At 38.9% G+C, this 20,719-nt stretch overlaps 1 protein-coding gene across 1 annotated transcript; it reads left to right on the top strand.

Moving 5' to 3' along the window:
- The first annotated feature begins 1,815 nt into the window (after positions 1–1,815).
- On the top strand, positions 1,816–10,191 carry LOC142972629 (aquaporin-like). Its single transcript, XM_076113902.1, has 3 exons — positions 1,816–2,184; positions 7,114–7,655; positions 9,896–10,191. The coding sequence occupies exons 1-3, from the start codon at positions 2,163–2,165 to the stop codon at positions 10,109–10,111; spliced, it is 780 nt and encodes a 259-aa protein (XP_075970017.1). The 5' UTR covers positions 1,816–2,162; the 3' UTR covers positions 10,112–10,191.
- The last annotated feature ends 10,528 nt before the right edge of the window (positions 10,192–20,719 follow it).

Genomic DNA, 20,719 nt, shown 5'->3' on the forward strand with positions numbered 1-20,719 from the left:
CTATATTAATATTGCATTTTCTTGATTGACGGAATAATCGTTGTCAAGACACATGATATGTGCACCGATATAAACATTTATATAAACTGGAATGCAAATGAATTTCCTCTTCTGTAACATAGTGTATTAAGAAGTATGACATTTTCCGTAGAAATCACAGGTTTTATATGACAATAAAAAATAAACTTGTCAAGTCACCGTTTGCCCTTTCTACTTTGTGTATTTATATATTTTTTTGTTACCGTAGCAATTTCACGACTATAAACTTTGACCAGTTACATATCTATTCTACCAGTCAAATAATGTTAATAGGTATTGTTATAGATGTTTGAAAGGTACGTGTAGATACGTGACAGTAAGGTAGAGTGCGTATCTGAAAGTGCGTGAACACGATCTAGTGGTGATTAGAGTGTTATAATTAAGATGACGATAAATCAAGTGCGTACACTTACACGTACTGTACAACATAACAAACACTAGCCAGTACACAACAAACTGCGACTGTCTGTCCGGTGCTGCAGCTCTGCACCGCGCCACCACTTGATGTTTGCAACTGTTCACTGTTTATTAGTCAAGTTAAACCATTATTAGACCATAATTCGTGCATAATATTAACGATACCGGATCAGGGTCTAAACACAAATTGAATGCGAATGAGGAATCTTAAGCGCTGTGTGCTCAGTCGTGATATAAAAAATAAAAGTATTCTATCTAAATGAAACTGTGCATTTACTAATTATTATTATATTAATTACTCACATCATACACATACGTACTTACCTAACACTTACTTTAGGTTTAGCAAAAAAATCTAATAATGGATGGTTAAATCAGTCACTTTCACACAAATCAAAAGTTCGGATGCGCGCGCGCACTCTACGCGCATTTCCTTTTCGATTCGTGTGAAAATGTAGACAGCTACGGTATTCGTAGCGTAGCGCTACGACCGGGCGAGGTAGCGGCGGCGGCGGCGCGGTGCGACGCGATGGAAAATATAATGCTGTCTCTTTTCAACTACGTGCGGAAAGCTGCTACGCTAGACATCTCATTAAGAATTTTCATATAATTTGTTGTTTACAGTGTTTTATTACGTACTAGTTTTGAATGTGTAGCTGAATGATTAATTCGCTATTAATACGTGGAATACCACTGTTTCATTAGTATTTAGAAGCGGTTCCCTCGTATATTCCTACAGTTTTCTATAAAATTATTGTTTATGAGGAATATTAGAGCATAGTAAATACAGACAGTAAATAATGTAATTAACGCACGCGGTGATAACTGAACTGCTGTAATATAACATATTATTATGATGTACATATATCGTGTGTGTCTCTGCGCGTCAGCGCGAAATTCATTGCTGTCATTTACCTAGTCTTACAGTTTACACTGTTTCACTTCTATGTTAAAGGGGCAGCTTAGAACACAATGGGACCATTGACAGTGGCCCTATAGTTATAAAGTCTCATAGAGCATTTCCATGAGGAATGATCTTGCGGTAAACAGAGCTTTTTAAAACAACTCCGACGCGTATGAAGACAATGTATTTGAGTGAGGTAAGTCGTGTCCGTTGATAATAAGATCTTATTAATTACGCTTGTTGTTGCTTGCCGCATTGTCGGCGCTGCGTGCAACACTTCTCGTTGAATTCGCTAAGTTAAGTTGAACAAATCAGCGGCGACCGGTGTGACGATCACTGTCGACCACTCTACCTGCTGACTTTGTACCATTTTTACTAACTTTACGCTTGATATCTCGATTAATTAGTATTTCCCGCTACCAGTCGTAGTTGAGTGACTACGTTACATTACTTGTTCTATAATTGGAGGTGACAGAGAAGTGGAGTGGTCGTAGATAGGAACGTGTGAAGGAGTGTGGGTGCCGGGGCCGGTGCTGTGAGGGTGCGCGCGCGGGGTATATGAGCGGCGGCGGGTGGCGCCTGCCCTAGTGCCCTCCGCCTGCGTCCGCGCCGCCGCTCGCCACCACTCGCCTCCGCTCGCCTCCACTCGCCTCCAGCCGCGCGCGCTCGCCGCTCAGCGCGGACAGTCATCGTCGCCGCGTCGCCTGACATACACGTGTACACTCCGCTCAGACCTCTCTGTCCTACCCACTGCTAACGCTAAGTACTGCAAACATCAACAAGTACCACACGAGTGACCACCATGTCTAGACCACGACGACAAGGTAAATATTACAAACTCTACATTTCCTCATCTCATATCCCACTTACACCCATTAAAGTTTTTAATTTATTTATTTTTCTCTCATAACCAGTGGTTTATCATTTCTTATAATAAAATATTAAATTATTATAATTATTGATTTCGGTAAAAATATGAGTTGCCGAGAGAACATGTAATGTGCAGTTTTATATCAGTGTTATATCTCCGTAGACGTAGGCTCTCCGGAGATCATTTTAAGTTGCGGATGTAAAGTGCGGTTGATTGATGACTTTCAGCCGTACTGCCCTTAGTGGGATTCGTTTCCCGTTCCTTTGCGTTTTCGCCGCATCATCTAAACCTGTGAACAAAACTTTCCGATAAGCTCACACTCTCTTGCATACAGGCGATAAAATAAAGACAGATAAGTTTCTTTAACTTAGCTCGGTAGTATCGTAGAAGTTATTTTTTCAACGTAGATAATTGCAAAAAGATATCCGTTTTTGCAGTTTGGTGGTCTGCACACTAGATCAAATATTTAATAACGAACTAAGTAGAATTTCGTTGTCTGCAATATGTTTGAGAGTAACGCAAAGTATTTTAAATCAACAATGATGTTTACATTACATCACGCCGTGTCTCGTCAGTCTGCTGGTACTAATGAATATTAAAATTATGTAAATAATATCAATATAAACAATTTGTTTATCAAACTGTTAGTACGAGCAGGCCGCGCGGCCGGTGTCAACGGAATTGTTTATATTTGTGTTGCCGCAAGTTACCGCTGAGATTAGTATATTTACTAAACAAGTGATATAATATAATAAGTTAGACCAAGCGTTACAATTAAAGTAGACAGCATAGCGAGCCGCGTTCATTCTAGTGTGTGACTACCCTCAGGGGAAGGCGTGATTCAATCAATTGTGTATGTCAAGTATTGTATAGTATCACTTGTCATTGTGTAAGCTACGATTAAGTACATAATTACATCCTACTAGGTATTCCGTAATAATTCCATAGCATTAGTTAGAAAGGTAGAGCCACTAACAAAATCAAACTTCTTACGTACTTTTGTCATACATCACATGTCCCTATTAATAATGTAGCAACAGCTGCATATGGTATTTTTATCAACAAAAGCTAATAAATACTTTTTAATGCATAATGATTGACGAACCTTAGAATGCCTGACGATCATAAAATAATATCTTAGGAGGGACATGCGGCTGTTAGGACTACACATCGACTTTTTTAAACTTTCATAATGATGGTATGTTATATTACAATAACTCAGCGTCTTAGAAGCTGTAACTAAAAATAACACATGTCGTATAGTATTCTCAACCGACAATCAGGAATTTAAAAACAGTGTAAAAAGCTATATCACCTAATGAACGGAGCGTTCTCTCAAACTAGCTTAGTTTATAAATAGGACAGTTGATGGGCTGGCACTTAACAATCTAGCACCTAGAATGTAGTTAGTCCGGTCATGCTGTAGATGCCGCCACACGTGCACTTCGCTCGTGCACTCCAACACTAGCAACATGTCGCTCCTTCGCGTTATGCGATATACTATGTATATGCTCCACACATAATCCATACCGTCATACAAATACCTGCTCACGGATAAATTGCTGAGACTATTACATTAGCATGCGGGTACTTACTGATATAGAGTCACACCGCTCGAGTTGTTGTCAAGCTTCTTAAAAGTTTTATCGCAACATTTTTGTGACGACAATCAGCGCCGCGATATATGGTTTTGCAGCTTCTCTTAACACTCATCTCGGGGGACATACTACATAGATATCAATGACCGAAATTTAATTAAAATTCAAAATTTATTATAAAATAATTTAACAGCGATCTAAATACTCGTTTGAAAAAATAATTATAAGTAGGTACGATAAAATCATGGTATATCGACAGTATAATTATACCTTCGAGTTAAATGTTCATACTTATGATATTCTCAAAGTATACAAGTAATTAACTTACCACCAACATGAAAGATATAGAGACGATAAGAACAAAAAAAGACACCTTCACCAAATAAAGGTGTACTCGTTTATAATAGAGTGTGCAACCATTGTTGATATCGCTCGACCACACTCATTAGTTGTGATAATTGTAATTAAGCACACTCATTATAACTGTACGGAGGCGTGTTATTTCAACAATGCGGCTATGATTGCATCTCTAATGTTATCATATTTATAGCCCAACTACTGATAACAATCACTTGTCGTCTAGTTCAGGCGAACTGCTCGATGCACTGGTGCACCAGCGCAAGTAGATTGTACCAACACCAATAATAATGAATGAACAATAATGTGTTTAATCTAATAAGAAGTTAAATATAATTTATAACGCTGATGCATTTTGAGCTCTGCTCATTAAAACCGCTTAATTTATTAGAGATTATGTTCAAAAACAACACACATTACGCTCCGTCGCCGTCGCTGAACTCGGCTGAACCAGCCCCTAACGCAAGCGCAGCGTTCACTTTGATCACACATTATAAATTAGGTATATGACCACTCGCGAAGCCACCAACATTTTTGTGAATGGTTTTGCAATACATTGCGCATTGATACAATTATAAATAATAATCTTCTAATCAAACAAGTTAACATTTACACGTAGGTACACTTGCCATAGGTACTGAAAAGCTTTCAGGATTTCTCAAGAAACTATCTGTAATAAAAGATGTGATAAATCATTCAGTTTAATATGAATTAACATTTTTTGTTATGATTTAGACGTTGACGTGTATTTTAGGTAAAAACTAGTCTGTTGTTTGTTTATACTTGTAACTAAACGTCAGTTCGCAGTTTTCAATAAACTCATCATCATTATTCTTCAGTTAACACGTTGAATCATTGCATCAGTTGCTTCGTGCACTAAATATACACTTATTCATAGATTATACATTTTGTCAGCTATGTTGGAGAAACATTGACTTCTAATTCAAATACCTAAAATAATAAATAAATAAATTTAACCCGTTAATGGCCCACTGCTGGGCAAGGGTCTCCTCCCGTAATGAGGGAGGGGTTAGGCCTTGAGTCCACCACGCTGGCCAAGTGCGGGTTGGGGACTCTGCATGCCCTCAATAAACGTATTAAATAAATTTTAGGCATGCAAGGTTTCCTCACGATGTTTTCCTTCACCGTTGGAGCATGTGATATTTTTTTCTAATACACACATAACTTCGAAAAGTCATTGGTGTGTTGCCTCAGGTTCGAACCTGCGACCACGTGCGTGGGAGGTGTCAACTTATACCACTCGGCTATCACAGCTCACTAAATACCTGAAACAATACCTAAAACATTTATTAATAAGCTGCATTGACCTACTGCCACTGTTTTAGTATTTCGTTAAGATAGAAAATAGTTATTCAAATTCTAGTACACGAATATATATTCAACAAGAATTTAAGCATTACCATTACAATCTGCAACATAAATGAAAGGCCTGGGTGTCTCGGTGCTCGATAATAACCTATTCACGTACAATGTTTTGTAAATTTTCTAAAAACCAAAAATATATTGACGCTTAATATAGCACAGCGTCGTGCAGTAGTGCAACCAAACTAAGTCATTGATGCAAATTATCTTGTGATTCATTATTCATCATTAAAAAGTACCTGCCGTTCACTTTTAAAGTATCTAAATACCATATTTTATATGTATCATATATTATTAAGTAGCACTTAACAGGAAAACAGACCTATAATAGAAAGGTCCTGCTCAAAGTTCAATCTGTTCATTCAATATTATTCCTTAAACTGTTATCTTCGGTCAATTCATTAATGAGTTCGAAGTAACGATCCGTTCCTGTGTTTACTCTGTATATGAGTGTACATCGCTAGTAATCATGTGATTCTGATGCACCGACTCTTTCTTACAAGTTGCGAGATTGGTCAATGTTTGTAACGTTGGCACCTGCCACGCAGTTTTAAAAATATACTTATTTTATTTAATTTTGAGTATAAAAGCTTTCTGACTATTGTTACATTTAGATAACTGTTTTACGTTATACATATTGCCAATCACATGCTTTCGCACTTTACTAAGTATATAAACTTCGTGCGAATACATTGCCATATACCTCTAGTATGATAGTCCATAAGAAGCTCTTTCTCCAGACCTGTACGTTGACCTCATTTTACAATTTATCAGGATGTTATGTTTGATGATGGTAATGATGATGGAGAATTTACATGATTTTTCAATCACTTCTTTCACAAAAATACAGCTCATATTTAGAAAGGTTTAAAATGTCTATCAATGTTACACTGTGGGTACTGTGGCACATTGAAACAAACGACATATTATCCTATATTTTTCTGTTATCTGCTAGACTATAAATAGTTACATAGCTTTAAACTGTGTCAAGAATAGAAAATAGATCTGTAATACCTGTTCCATAATAATGACATCATTATTATTGATTGATTGATGAAGATGACGCAAGTAAGCAGGCGCCCGCCGGGACGAGATCATTGCATGGCTTACATAAGTAAACTAGTTTCAAATAAATAGTGAAATAAACCAATAATATACCATATTACATGTACAATAATCTACGTGAACAATGACGTTTACCTGTGTGGAGGCGAGTGCGAGGACTGCAGGTGCTTGTTACGCGTTACCCATTACACGCCATAGCCGAACTACATAATATATTAATTAATTACTGTTCTAAATAAGAACTCAATGTTGCCTTGAAAAGTAAACGTCGCACTAAACAGTTGGATACTGAAGCGAAACCGATACACTCATTTAAATATGCAGAAGTGCTGCGTTGTCAATGATACGGCTAATTACACTAATTAATCGTTAATGAGTAAGGATTTTGTCAGCCGTTAACCTCAGCGTTATAAAGAAATCAAACACGCACCCAACGCTCGGAACCCGTTTTATTAACATTAGGTTGTTGTTTATTTCAGATGAAGTGAAGGGTGTGTCGGGGTGGGTGCGGCGCTGGTGGCGCGCGCTGCTCTCCGAGGTGGTGGCCACGGCGCTGCTGCTGTGCCTGGGCTGCGCCACGCTCGTGCCGCTGGCGGGGCCCGGCTCCATCGTGCTCACGCACCCCGCGCTCACGTTCGGCCTCATCGCGGTGGGCCTGTTCGCCGTGTTCGGGCCGATATCGGGCGCGCACGTCAACCCCGCCGTGTCGCTGGGCGCGCTCATCTACGGACAGCTGGAGCCGCTCGTCGCGCTCGGCTACATGGTCGCGCAGGTGCTGGGCGCCACCATCGGCTACGCCGGCCTGCTGGCCATGTCGCCCGCCGAGCTCACCGTGGGCGTCGGCGTCACCGTGCCCGCCGAGGGGCTGAGCCCGCTGGCGGCCATGGCGACGGAGGCCACGCTCACGTGCATGCTGGTGCTGACCATCTGCAGCGTGTGGGCCACGCACGACCCCGCGCGCCCCGACACCGCCGTGCCGCTCAAGGTCGGCCTCGTCATCTCCGGCCTCATCTTCTCCGGGGTATGTGTTGTCTACATACTTACTGTGCGAGTAGCCCTCGACCGCAATCAACGCCCAACTAGCACACAAGCGCTATAACAAGCTGCACAATGGCCGGTTAAAGGATTTTTATAACGCCTTAGGCTCCTTAGTAAGAAGTATAGTGGTTCTATAAGCGGCTACAGATCTCTTGTAGCGTCAAATAGGCCCATACTGTCCAGCTTATAGCTCGACATTGGATCTACAGTGGTCGTAAATAGTAATTATAATAGTACGTAGTATAGTAGTAATACAGGAGCGCTAAAATAAGATGAAGGTGGTATAATCGCGCTACAAGAGCTTTTTCGCAGCTTCGTGGCGCTTACCAGCTGTTGTACAGAGGTGGTTAGCGCCACGAGCGTTCGAAAAAGCTCTTGCAGCGCGATTATACCACCTTTACCTAATTTTAGCGCTACTGTGTAACGGTTATAAATGCTAACGCTCTAAATTAGTAATATGGTCGGTTTATTATGGTGTAAACTAAATATATTTTTTTAAAATGGATCATCAGTGACAAATGAGGAGACATTTTATTTTTACGGATTGGATTATTAAAATAACAAGTAGTCTATCGCTTTTATTTCTTTGTGTACGTGATATGAAAGTGCGAGTTCCAGTTTGCTGTCAATATATATGTATATTATCGTCAATATTTTCATGCGCCCTCAAAATATTCAGTTTTAAATGCAAAAATTATATGGATATGTGGATTTGGAAATTGTATTTTGAACATAAATAAGACTTTGAGGGTTACAGATAATTTAATTAGGGTTATAGGTAATAAAAAATGATTTTAATTATGTTAACGTTACCAGGCTATAGATTTATATGATCTTCAAAAGATCGTAATAACCTCAAAAAATATGTTTACCAAATGCTATAATGGCGTCTCGATCAAGCAGCTCTCAGAGTTGGTTACATCTGCTCTAGCGCCTTAAGCTGTACAAAGGCTCTAGTGTTTGCTGTTGTAGACCTCAAGGTTTTGCAGTTGTGGCATAGGAGTGCTTCAATATAACTGTTTTGGTCGCACACCAGCATTTTACTCGTACTTTTAGGGGTCAGTCGTTGAATATTAAAATAGTTTGAAAATCATTTTTTTATTTATTTTATTTATTTTATTTATTTTATTTATTTTATTTATTTTATTTATTTTATTTATTTTATTTATTTTATTTATTTTATTTATTTTATTTATTTTATTTATTTTATTTATTTTATTTATTTTATTTATTTTATTTTTTTTATTTATTTTATTTATTTTATTTATTTTATTTTTTTTATTTATTTTATTTATTTTATTTTTTTTATTTATTTTATTTATTTTATTTTTTTTATTTTTTTTATTTATTTTATTTATTTTATTTATTTTATTTATTTTATTTATTTTATTTATTTTATTTATTTTATTTATTTTATTTATTTTATTTATTTTATTTATTTTATTTATTTTATTTATTTTATTTATTTTATTTATTTTATTTATTTTATTTATTTTATTTATTTTATTTATTTTATTTATTTTATTTATTTTATTTATTTTATTTATTCTTTAAAAACAGTTGACAGACTGAACCACCACTGCACCTATGTAAATATATTATGATAATAATTTTAAGCTTTAGTATAAAGGTATATTACTCGGTTATAGCGCTTTAGGTGCTTAACATAATTCTGTAATCCCCATGGCTGTAAAAATGTTTCGAATGATACCTTATACATCTATTTGCCGTACAGAAGCCATATAAATATCTGATATAACGCTCAAGGCGCTATTAAAGACCTACGCAACTCTTTTATAGATGAGTAATACACTAGCCCTAAAAAAATCTGTTATAGAACCTAAGGCATTACAAAAAGCTTATTTACGCTCTTGAGCGCTATAAGCGCAACGCATAACTCCGTTTAAACTCCTTTATCTCCTAAAGTCCCCTTATACAGTTAACGGTGTTATAGAAGATTCCATTAACTCAGTTATACTTCCCTAGGCTGTCTAGCGATGCAATTACATGCTCATATATCACTATAAGTCATTAGTTTCCTACTAAACGGCTACTGTCCCGCCTAGCTGTTAAAGGGTTTTTTAAATAGCTAGTATACAACCTATAGAGAATTGTACAGCATTTAAACGACTCTTATGCAACTATCAGGCTGTATAACGACTGTATAAGCAGCTTGTGTGCTAGTTGGGCGTTGAACTAACAGTATCGTGTTACTTGTCGCAGGGCCACTCGTCGGGCGCCAGTCTCAACCCTGTGAGAAGCTTCCCGCCGGCGCTGCTGCAAGGCGTGTGGACCCACCACTGGGTGTACTGGGTGGGGCCGATGCTGGGCGGCGCGGTGGCGGCGCTGCTGCACCGCTGGGTGCTGGCGGAGCGCGCGCCGCGGGGCTCCGTGTGCGCCAATACGCACGACGCTGAACTGCCGCTCAATGACCCGTGACCGTTTCCTCGCGACATTACTTATAGTATAAGCATAAGACAACCTGTACATATTATTATTACATTTTTGTTAATTTGTAACCAACTAAGTTATTGAAATTAATCCCCTTTGTCTGAAATTTGTCCGTATTATTATTTGTATAAGGTGTGGTGACAAGGTGTAAGTAGAAATAACACCGCTGCAATGAGTCGCTGTTGCTCTCTTAGCTGGTGTGCTAATATCGTATGCCAACAAAAACCTCTTGTAAAAAACCCCAAGTCTCGCAGCTTAGTGTCTCTGCCGTAAAAAGTTGTGAGATCTATAATTTAATACCAAGTCGATTGATCTATTCAGTCTCTACTTAAAGGATCTTCCGTCTTAAGTTATTACATAAGTTACGTGGGCCACTACTTATATTTTGAGCCTAACTATGAAAAAAGGTTAATATGTGAGTGAAAACTACTTTATCGTGTTCTCGGGTATTTTTATGCATGATCTAGATAGATTTTTATCCGATCGAAATATTATTTTGTAATTTTTTTTCTTTCCCAACGACCCCTCGAAAACAGGGTTTATTTTATTTATTTATTTATTAGAAAAATCAATGATTACGGTATTTATTGTTGACGTTTTGGATTAAAATAAAGTCATTTGATGTCAAACTGTAACGGTATGGCCAGAAATTCATTAATTCCATTTTTTCGTGCACATAATAGCCGGTTGTTAAACAAGATGCGTTAAGGCTGACATTACTTTTATAGAACTCGACCTGTAGGATTTTGTGGTTTTCCATATTTTAAACCAGACTTTAGGCAAACTTTTGGTTGTAAATCAATAAGAATTAACCATTCTTCATTTTTCTAAAGGCACTTCGTGCCATGATAAAGTTTTTATAAAACATTAAGGGACCATTTGTTTCGAAATGCTTCGAACGCGAATAACTTTTTCTGGATTTGGTTCATCTTAAAACACCCATAAAGTTGACTGGTGTTTATTTTTCGGCTCATGCGCATAGATCCTAGATTCGTGTTCAATCACAAATGTCAAACTTTACGATGCAAACACCAAATGGCGTTTAAAACAATCAGCTTCGTCAAGGCTCAAAGCATTAGTAGTCACCTAAGTATTATCTTGCCAATATTCAAAATAATTTACGTTTGAAACAAATAGATGGACCTGGCCATCGCATGGTTTGATTATTAGTATGTATCACACAACACAGCGCGACGGGCCAGCAACCGAATTCCTCACTAGAGTCCTTCCGAATATGACGATTGAGATGAGTATCTTTAAAAAGGTTAATGCTCCTGAGATTTTAATGACCAATTTGTGTTTTCATGCGGGGCCAGCTTACTTTATCTCACCGAGGAGCAATTGAATAAGCTTGAGCGATTTCTAAACTTTTTAATTATACTTATTCATATTTGGTTTTCGCAAGTATGATTTTGTGGTTATGATCAGTGGTACAAGCTAGTACGTCCCACGCAAGTGGTTGCAGGTTCCAACCCAAAGCAACACACCAATGACTTTTCGAAGTTATTGTGTGTAAAAGAATTTTAGAAATAATTATCGCTTGTTCCAGTGGAGAAAGAAAACATCGTGATGCAACCTTGCATGCCTGTAAGTTGCTTAGAACAGTTCTTGAATGTATGCGAAGTCCTTAACCCGCAGTTAGCCAGCGCGGAGGACTCAAGGCCTAACCTCTCCCTCATTACGGGCGGAAAACCCTTACCCAGCAGTGGGACATTATTGGGCTAAATTTATATATTATGATCATACATATAGGTGATAATAGATAACTAATTCACAATCATTCTCCTCCACTTGCTGCACTGACCCTCAACATACGGTTAGCCCCACACACAAGATTCTAATCTGTGATGCTATGGTGTGTTTGTAATTTTTTTATCAACTCTCTTTATACACTTCCGGAACCCTCTTCTTTAACTAGTATATTGCTACTGGAGAAAAAAGCAGGACTTTACATGTGGCGTGAGAGACAGACTCAATAAATTCTGTGAAAACATATGGCGATTTTCTATTACTTTAAAATATCAAGTATGTGTCAAGAAATACGTAATGAAAAACCGATCAGCGCCCCTAACGTAGTAACCGAGCCTCGAGTCTGGTGACACCAGTATCTCACGAATCATACATGGTATATTTACCCTTAAAAGAGACGAGCGAAAGCATAGAGTTTGTTCGAGAGCGACACTCACGCGTTACGGCGTTACCGACGCGCGTCAGTCAGGCGCACTGTAGTGACTGTAGCATTGCTCAACCTTCAACAACATGTACCATTTATTTCCGATATCACTTAGTTAACTATTTACTAGCTTTAATCTGATTTATCTTATCTTAACCTACTAAAATGTTATTCATTACCTTTAGTATCGATTACTATAAACAAAAAAAGACTGCCAAGTGCAAATCAGATTCACGCACGATCATCCGTATCGTTAAATCTAATTTGTGAATACTATGTTGCTATATATCAAAACTATATAAAAACAAGCCAAAACGTCACGTTTGTTGTATGGTAGCCCCTCAAACAAGTATTTTGTTATAGCGGTTAAATAAATACTTCACCTGAAAGATTCAACTGTGTCACGCTTCATGAGATTCGGCCGGGTAACAGACAGACAGCAAAGCCTCAATAATACGGTTTCGTTTTACCCTTTGGCCATGGAAACCTAAAATCAAAATACACTGGAAGCGCCTACAACATACATGTTGGCAATTGGTACAGACGTGTATGTATGTGTGTGTGTTCGTAGCACGACGTGATCCGTAGCCGGCCCCGACCGTAGACTATAGCGCCGACACATACGACGTGTCTACAGCGCCTGCACCTGTATTTTCCCATATGCATGTAATGCTACGCTCAAAGGACTATGGGCGGAATCGTCCCCACCCATCAACAAAAATGAAATGTAGCTCAATTGATATATCTTGGCAAGACGATATTTTTATACTATGGCGACATTGCCCAAATGCATGGGGTTCTCATAGTATCTTACGTTTAAACAAATATCTCGTTAACGTATTATTGACGACTAATTCCAAAATACATGCTCATTTATTTATTAATAAAGAATAAAGATAGCTGGGTACAAAATAACCCCCTCCCCCCGCTCTCCAACCCACGATTTTAGATCTGATCAGATTTTAATCTGCCAGCGCATCGGTTAGACAGCATTATAATTGACGAGTAAAAATAATTATTGAAATATGAAATCAATAACATGTATTAACCATATAATGGAAATGATATAAGTATATACATTTGAGTGCCTCTGTGGCGCGGTCGGTAGTATATGCGACTGCGGTGCGAGAGGTCTCGGGTTCGAATCCTGGGTCGGGCCAAACAGTCTTTTCTGAGATTTTCTGTTAAGAATTTCCTAGAGATTGCCCGGAGTTAGGAAGTTGAGGTCGAAGACCTCCGTGTCTCGGAGAGCACGTAAAGCCGTCGGTCCTGCGCCTGACCTCTCACTGGTCGTGTCGGTTATCCGTCCCACCAAACTATGAGAGTGATGGAATAGAGAGTGTACCTGTGTATTGTGCACACACTTGGACACTATAAACAAAGTCCGGCACAGATGGCCAGTTTCAATGAAACTGACCGCCGCCGCGCCGTAGCCGTATATCGGCTAGGAGGACATTATTATACATAGATATGAGTTAGTACTGTAATATAACAATAATGTTAAAATAACTTACAAATGTAAAATAAAAATATACGTTAAATAATAATTACAAATTGTTTTTTTTTTTAATATATATTCCCACTGATTTATCAAAAACAAAGGATTTTAATTAAATAGGGGCACTTTATGAACACGTTGGTATCAGTTCCATGTTTGTTGGTAGGTGGGGACGGAGCCCATACATTTTTGCCCATAGTCCTTTGTATCGCGAAAAGTAGCTCTTTGTAAATATATGTATGTACACTCATGTCGAGCTCTTCTTGTCAAGTGTCCACATTAGCAATAACATACCTACATAGGTACATAGAGCTTTTAAGCTTGTAACTTGACGCACCTGAGGCAGTCTTCATTAGAGATGTATCGTATATACCCACTTCTTAATTTCATGACACGTTTCGTTAAGTAAGTAGGTATTCAATGTAATTGTTAGTGAATCGAATAATAAATTGGCACCGAATGATAAACAAGAACAGTGCGACACTACATCAACAGATGGCGCCAGGCGCTGTGCTCGGTGTCGTCGCGGCTCGTGGGTGGATTATTTATTTGTTGTTGTATAATAATAATTATGTGAATCAGCAACGTGGCAACTATTATTTCGGTCTCTGATGAAAAATTCTTCTATCATGCTCGTTTTCACTCGCTAAATCTCGCCGCACCGTTGCCGTTGTATCGTACATAATCTAGGTAAATGTCAGTAAAAGTGTTTTCTTTTTATATAAACAGAAGTTCGTAAAGACTTTTAACACCAATATTTTTTTCTCAATTAGGCACACGATATTTCCTTAAAAATACATTCCTCGTGAAGTCTTTACCTACGGTGTAAGTACATACGTATGTACTGCACCCAGAGAAGTGTTGCAAATGCAGCAAACGAGTCAGAGAGATACACTTCACCGATTCTTATAAGAGAGCCGCCGAGAGGTTCATGTTGAATGGTATAAAATTATTCCAAGTGGTTTAAAATTACCAAAAAATATGGCCAGCGCCTCTGGTGAAAGGACTAGAGAACTAATTGTTTACCTTCTACGTACTAATTAACTTGCTGAAGTGTTTTGTTGGATTTCATAACACTTCCAAAATTAAACAGACTTGCTCTTTCCACGAGCAATTAAATAAGGAAAACAGTGAATAACTTTAATTATGCGCTCTGTAAGTGTAAACATACAGGATAATTAGCACAATATTCGTCATATTCGATACTAAAGTAGGTAACGTGATAAGTCCGTCAATCAGCGGCAAGTTCACTGCATGCCAGTTATATTATAAGAATACCTATTATGTAAGCATTCTGTCATTTATCTGAGTGAGTTGCTTTTTTAACGACAGTTCCTTAGATGATACACATTACTTAGGTTGCCACATAATTATGATTCTTTACATTACTGACAAATCTTAGACTTCCAAGTTCTGGTGGTGTTCTGATTTTCTGAAAGTACTCATATTGTCATCTTGAAGTTAAGATATGGAGGAATAATTCTCGTAGTATAATGGATGGCGGTTACAACGCGGCGACCTCGCGAGTGTTTGCGCCCGGCTCGGCGCCGGCAGCGCGCGGCGGCCACATCGCGCGCACTCACCACCACTCGCCTCCCGCTATCAACCACTGATAACCTCATAAATTGCGAGAATTCAACACTTTTACATACCTACATTACACAGCTTTATTTAAAAATTTGCTGAATAAAGATGTAAATATCAAAAATGATATCGTAATAGATACTCTATAAATGAAAAACAGAAACCCTAACGCGTACTTGGCTAGCGTGACCGTAGCACACTCAGCACCTAGACCAGCCCTTTCTTATTCCTAGGTATCCAGCTACGATGTAAATTGTTTAAGTGCTATCTAACAAACGCGACTCCGCTCGCGATTAGGGTTTCGTCCCCTGTTTGCACAGATTAGAAGTCAATATTTTGATAATGCTAAATATCATCAGATTCCGTTCAAATATCATAGGAGCAAATATTTGACAGAGATACACTCCCCACCGTCACCGAGTGCGTCTCGCGATTATTGAATGTAGGTACCGGTCACAATTACAAACTTTTCGGAAGATCATTTACTTCCCTTCTGGTCGCTGAACGCGTTCAGCCTCTTGATTACAATATTATATTGTGTAAGTAACATACAGTCTGTTGTCTAGTGTGTAACAGTGTGGACACTGGACAGTGTGGAGTGCGCGGAGAGCGGCGCGCCTCGACCGGTTCACCTTGCACTTGCGAGCTTACTACGTTTACTGCTGAGTGCTGCGACACCTCCTCACATTGTTAGCGCTCACTGCTGACTGCTCTCACTACCTGCCTCTACCTACCACTTGTTACGTAACTAAATCACACGATTGCATTCATTATGTTAAGTTCAATTCGTTCCATTTGTGAGATAAAGCAGCGTTGAGCGGCGAGCGGCGAGCTTGTAACATCAGCTTTTATCTACAGAGGTTATCTGGGTGTGTTGTTATTGTAATGTAATAGAAACCAACTACACACAAATTGTTTTTAATGTATTGATTATAGCGTAATATTCTAATTTAAGTGCTTACCTACTTAATAGAATACGAGCTTCTTAACTGCGCAGTTTAATTTAATACTCAATCGATTATTTTCTATAGTGTTTGGATATAGCACACCAGATATACGATGTTTATTGTTTAACAGGGTAGGTAGGTATAAGTATACGAGACGGAATGCCGCAACCAAACCCGGTGAACTTAGTTCATTAACCCCTGAGTTGCACTTGATGTACAATTGTTCATACCAGCTACCTACCTACATAATTAAATGAAAATACTCACAAACATTATAAATAAATGTAAATGACATTTATGTTTCTGTGCTCATTGCAATAACAACAAATTAATGAACGTAACGAAAAATAAATGTGAGCGAATGCAAAAAATATGAATTCAGTGAAACAGGCACACTGCCAAACTGTACGTAGGTAGGTAGGTAGGTATATGCGCTTCATAAACTTTATAATTAAGCCGAACCCAGGGGTTATTCACCAACTGGACACACGTGTGTCCAGTTGGTGAAATTCAAAATTAGTAAAAATAAAAAATAAATGTAGCCCATTACTGTCCCATTGCTGGGCAAGGGTCTCCTCCCGTAATGAGGGGAGGGGTTAGGCCTTGAGTCCACCACGCTGGCACCACCAGTGCGGGTTGGGGACTTTGCATGCCCTCAATAAATGTATATTAAACAATTTTTTAGGCATGCAAGGTTTCCTCGCGATATTTTCCTTCACCTTAAAATGAAAATTAAAAAATTAAAATTAATTAATTTTTAAAATTAGTACTACTAATTATTTCGTCATGTGGACACGTCATGATTTTTACGCGTGTCCACATGGTAAAACTTAATTTAAATTACTTTTATGTTTCTCGTGTGTCGAGTTGGTGAATAACCCAACCCAGGAAGGTACAGAAGTAGTTTTAGTTTGACTGCCTCCGTGGCGCAGTGGTTAAGGTCGCCACGCCGATACCATTGTGTCGGGAGGTCGTGGGTTCGATTCCCACACGGAGCAATTATTTGTGCGATCCACAAATAATTGTTTCGGGTCTGGTTGTGCTTTGTGTCCGTTGTTTGTATGTTTGTAAAGGTCCCCGCGACACAAGAGCAATTCTTAGTGCGGGAGTTGTCGTGTCTGTGGAGCTCAAGAACTTTGTATAGGTATTCCTCTCTAGGAAACTCCAACACATCATGCAATTTATTCAACCTAATTCTGAGTCCCCCAGACATAGCCGCGACACAGAGATGCAACACATTACATAAACGTGAACATTTCCGGCATCTGTCGATATCTGGTTATTAGCAGGTAGGTATGTTATATTATGACTTGTACCAGAAATAGACACGGCGCTATATACGTATGATATTATATTATACACAAGGACGCAGACGCCTCCATATCTGTCTTGAATTTATGAATATCTTAATACACTTGAATTAATTCGCTTTGATCCTTCTCACTAAACACCAATGATAGCAAGTATAGCAACATTTCCAATGTTCGCGCACGCGGCCCGCGGCCCGCGGCACGCAGCATACACTTACTGTTCAATGTATGGTAACGTTGACTCATCAACAATAAACTACATACGTTCTAACTTATATTACTTATTAATTGGGGTGGTGAGTTGACAAAATGTTTGCTATACGCTTACACAATAATTCAATTTGCATAATTATACGAGAGCCGCATTTTACTACTATTTATGAAAACGCAAACGAACAACAATGTCTACATCTGCCAAATTATGGTGCCTAACACACAGTACTCGCATTTTATTGCGTCGAGATCGTACCCTCATTATAACTACAAAATAATATGTAGAGTGGAATAATCTTGCATAGATCTAGCACACCACACTTACACGACTCACCCACTCAGGTTCATTTAAGATTTAAGATTCTTCTACCTGTCTTGTACCTGCTCGGATACGACTATAAACCTGGCAAAACAATCTACACACCTCTAAACTATTATATTATATCATATTTTATTGTTATGATTGTTATAGATATTTTACACGATTACGTCTATTCTTGATAATTGTTGCGGCACTTGACACATGAAAAGAAATACTACATTAGTGTAGCATAAACAGACGCGCACACACACACACACACACACACACACACACACACACACACACACACACACACACACACACCAAGATGCTGTGAACTGTGTGCTGCACACTTTTAGCATAGTAATTCGTACATGATCAGAGTTACAAATAGAACATTATGTAATACATACAAGTATAACATAACACACACACTATCTAAAAGCTTTTTGTAGTTTTCTGAACGATAAGTCCACTCAGATCGTAGTTCTAGCTAGCTGATATGTTGCGCAGTAAGCTTCATAATATATCATGTTTGCTACATGCGAAGATAACGTTGAGGTGTTACATTACAGACACGCGTCACGGCCAAATAACTTGAGAGATGTTAGCACGAGTCCCTGTTACGTGACCTTCGGTGAAATGACTGGAACTGGGTAAAGTAGAGCAATGATGCGCATTAATCACTTAAGAGTTTCCGTCGACCGCGAGTGCTGATTAGTGGTGACTGGTGAGTACTGCACGCGCGTCTTATGTACGCCCGTACCAAATTCAACAATCATGCGAACCTACCACCTACTACCTCGTGCCTACTGCGCCAGCTGCGCCTGCTGTGCCCGGTGGCCAGAGAAGCAGCTTGTCACGATGAGCCGCGACCTCTCAGATAATACACTGATAGTGTGACCGCGCCGCCATCGCCACTGATAAATCACAACAAAAACATTAAATCCACCTCCATCAGGATCTCGTTATCGCCACTATTATCATTGAAACTTAATATTTTTTTAAAATATAAAAGATCATCACTTATAATTAACAAGTGACATGACATGTGTTAGTAAATCATATTGTTCCCAGCTTCAGTACCTACTCAGTAGGTAGGCTGGCTATGTGGCGTGGATAGTAGTGTATGCGGCTGCGGTTTTCTGTTAAGAATTCATAGATTACATTTCATAGAGATTGCGCGTAGTTGAGGATGTAGAGTAATGTAGACCTCCGTGTCACGGAGAGCACATAAACTGTGGATCTTGACCGCTTACTGGTCGTGTTAGTTATCTGTCCCACCGGGCTATGAGAGTGGAGGAGTAGAGAGTTTACCTGAGTATTGTGCACACACTTGGACACATAAACAAAGTCCTGTACAGGTGGCCAGTTTCAATGAAATTGACCGCCGCACGGATATTGGCTAGGAGGGGACATTATGAGCACATAGGTGCCAGTTACATAACTAGCTTTTAATACGTTGACTCCTTCATTCATACCGTACCTGTCATGGCAGTAAAAAAGTAATTTGTGTTCTAAAAAAGTCGAAAAGTATTCCATCACTGGCTTTATTCCACTGAGTATCGTACGTGTTACGTACTATACTCAGTGGAATAAAGCCTAGGAACTGAGTGGAATAAGGAGACTCTACGAAGTGGGACGTACCTCTCCATCGTCTCACCCGCTATTACCTAGTTACCTACTGTTACTATGTTCATTACATGTGAGGCAGTGGACATATTATGAATCTCACTCATGTCCACTGTCAGCCTCCTGCCACTACACGCTTACATATTTTGTATAACGATGATAACATTGTGATCCGCCACTATGAATAATAGGTCAACTGTAATCATAATTGTCTATCAATTGCATTAAGTACTACATGTTTAAGTGTGTTTACTAGTTCATTTGATATTGTACAAGACTATTATTGATACTAATTACTTCAGATGCCTATTTACTAATCAGCTTGCGCGCTTGTTATTGTGTAAACATTGACAACATACACATTACACACAAGTAGCGCACACAAGTGGTACACACGAGGACGCGACACACGCTCTGTCACATGTACCAGGTGACGAGATGCGCCTGCAGGTGCCTACGCTGTATACCAACGAACAACAACGTCTGAGCAGACACTGAATATGCCTGCTTCAACAATAGCACACTGCGGTGTGTGCACTACACACAGATACAGATTACAGTGCATACCGTACCGACTGTACGTACAACACAAACAAATATTAAAAGTGTAAACAGAGAGCTATCAATCAAACCAGCAGATAAAGTGGTGCCCTGTTTGTTCTACATCGTTCACCGTGATATAGGTACTGCTGAACAAACTGTCTAGTGTCTACGTCAACACGACTCGCGCATGTTCCCTCCTCATCCGCTATCGACTATCGACTAGCAGCGTTCTACTCGATACACCTAAATGAGAGAGCTTTAACACTTCCTTCAGCTTGTTTGTAAGCATAGGATTCATCAAACAATACTTACAGTCTCTGTCAGACCTCAATGATAGAAGATGTACATCGTTTAAGTTGCATGTCAGATATGTCTACGGCCCTTCCGCATCTCCA

The sequence above is a fragment of the Anticarsia gemmatalis genome, chromosome 4 (assembly GCF_050436995.1).
Source record: "Anticarsia gemmatalis isolate Benzon Research Colony breed Stoneville strain chromosome 4, ilAntGemm2 primary, whole genome shotgun sequence".
NCBI classification, from domain to species: domain Eukaryota; kingdom Metazoa; phylum Arthropoda; class Insecta; order Lepidoptera; family Erebidae; genus Anticarsia; species Anticarsia gemmatalis.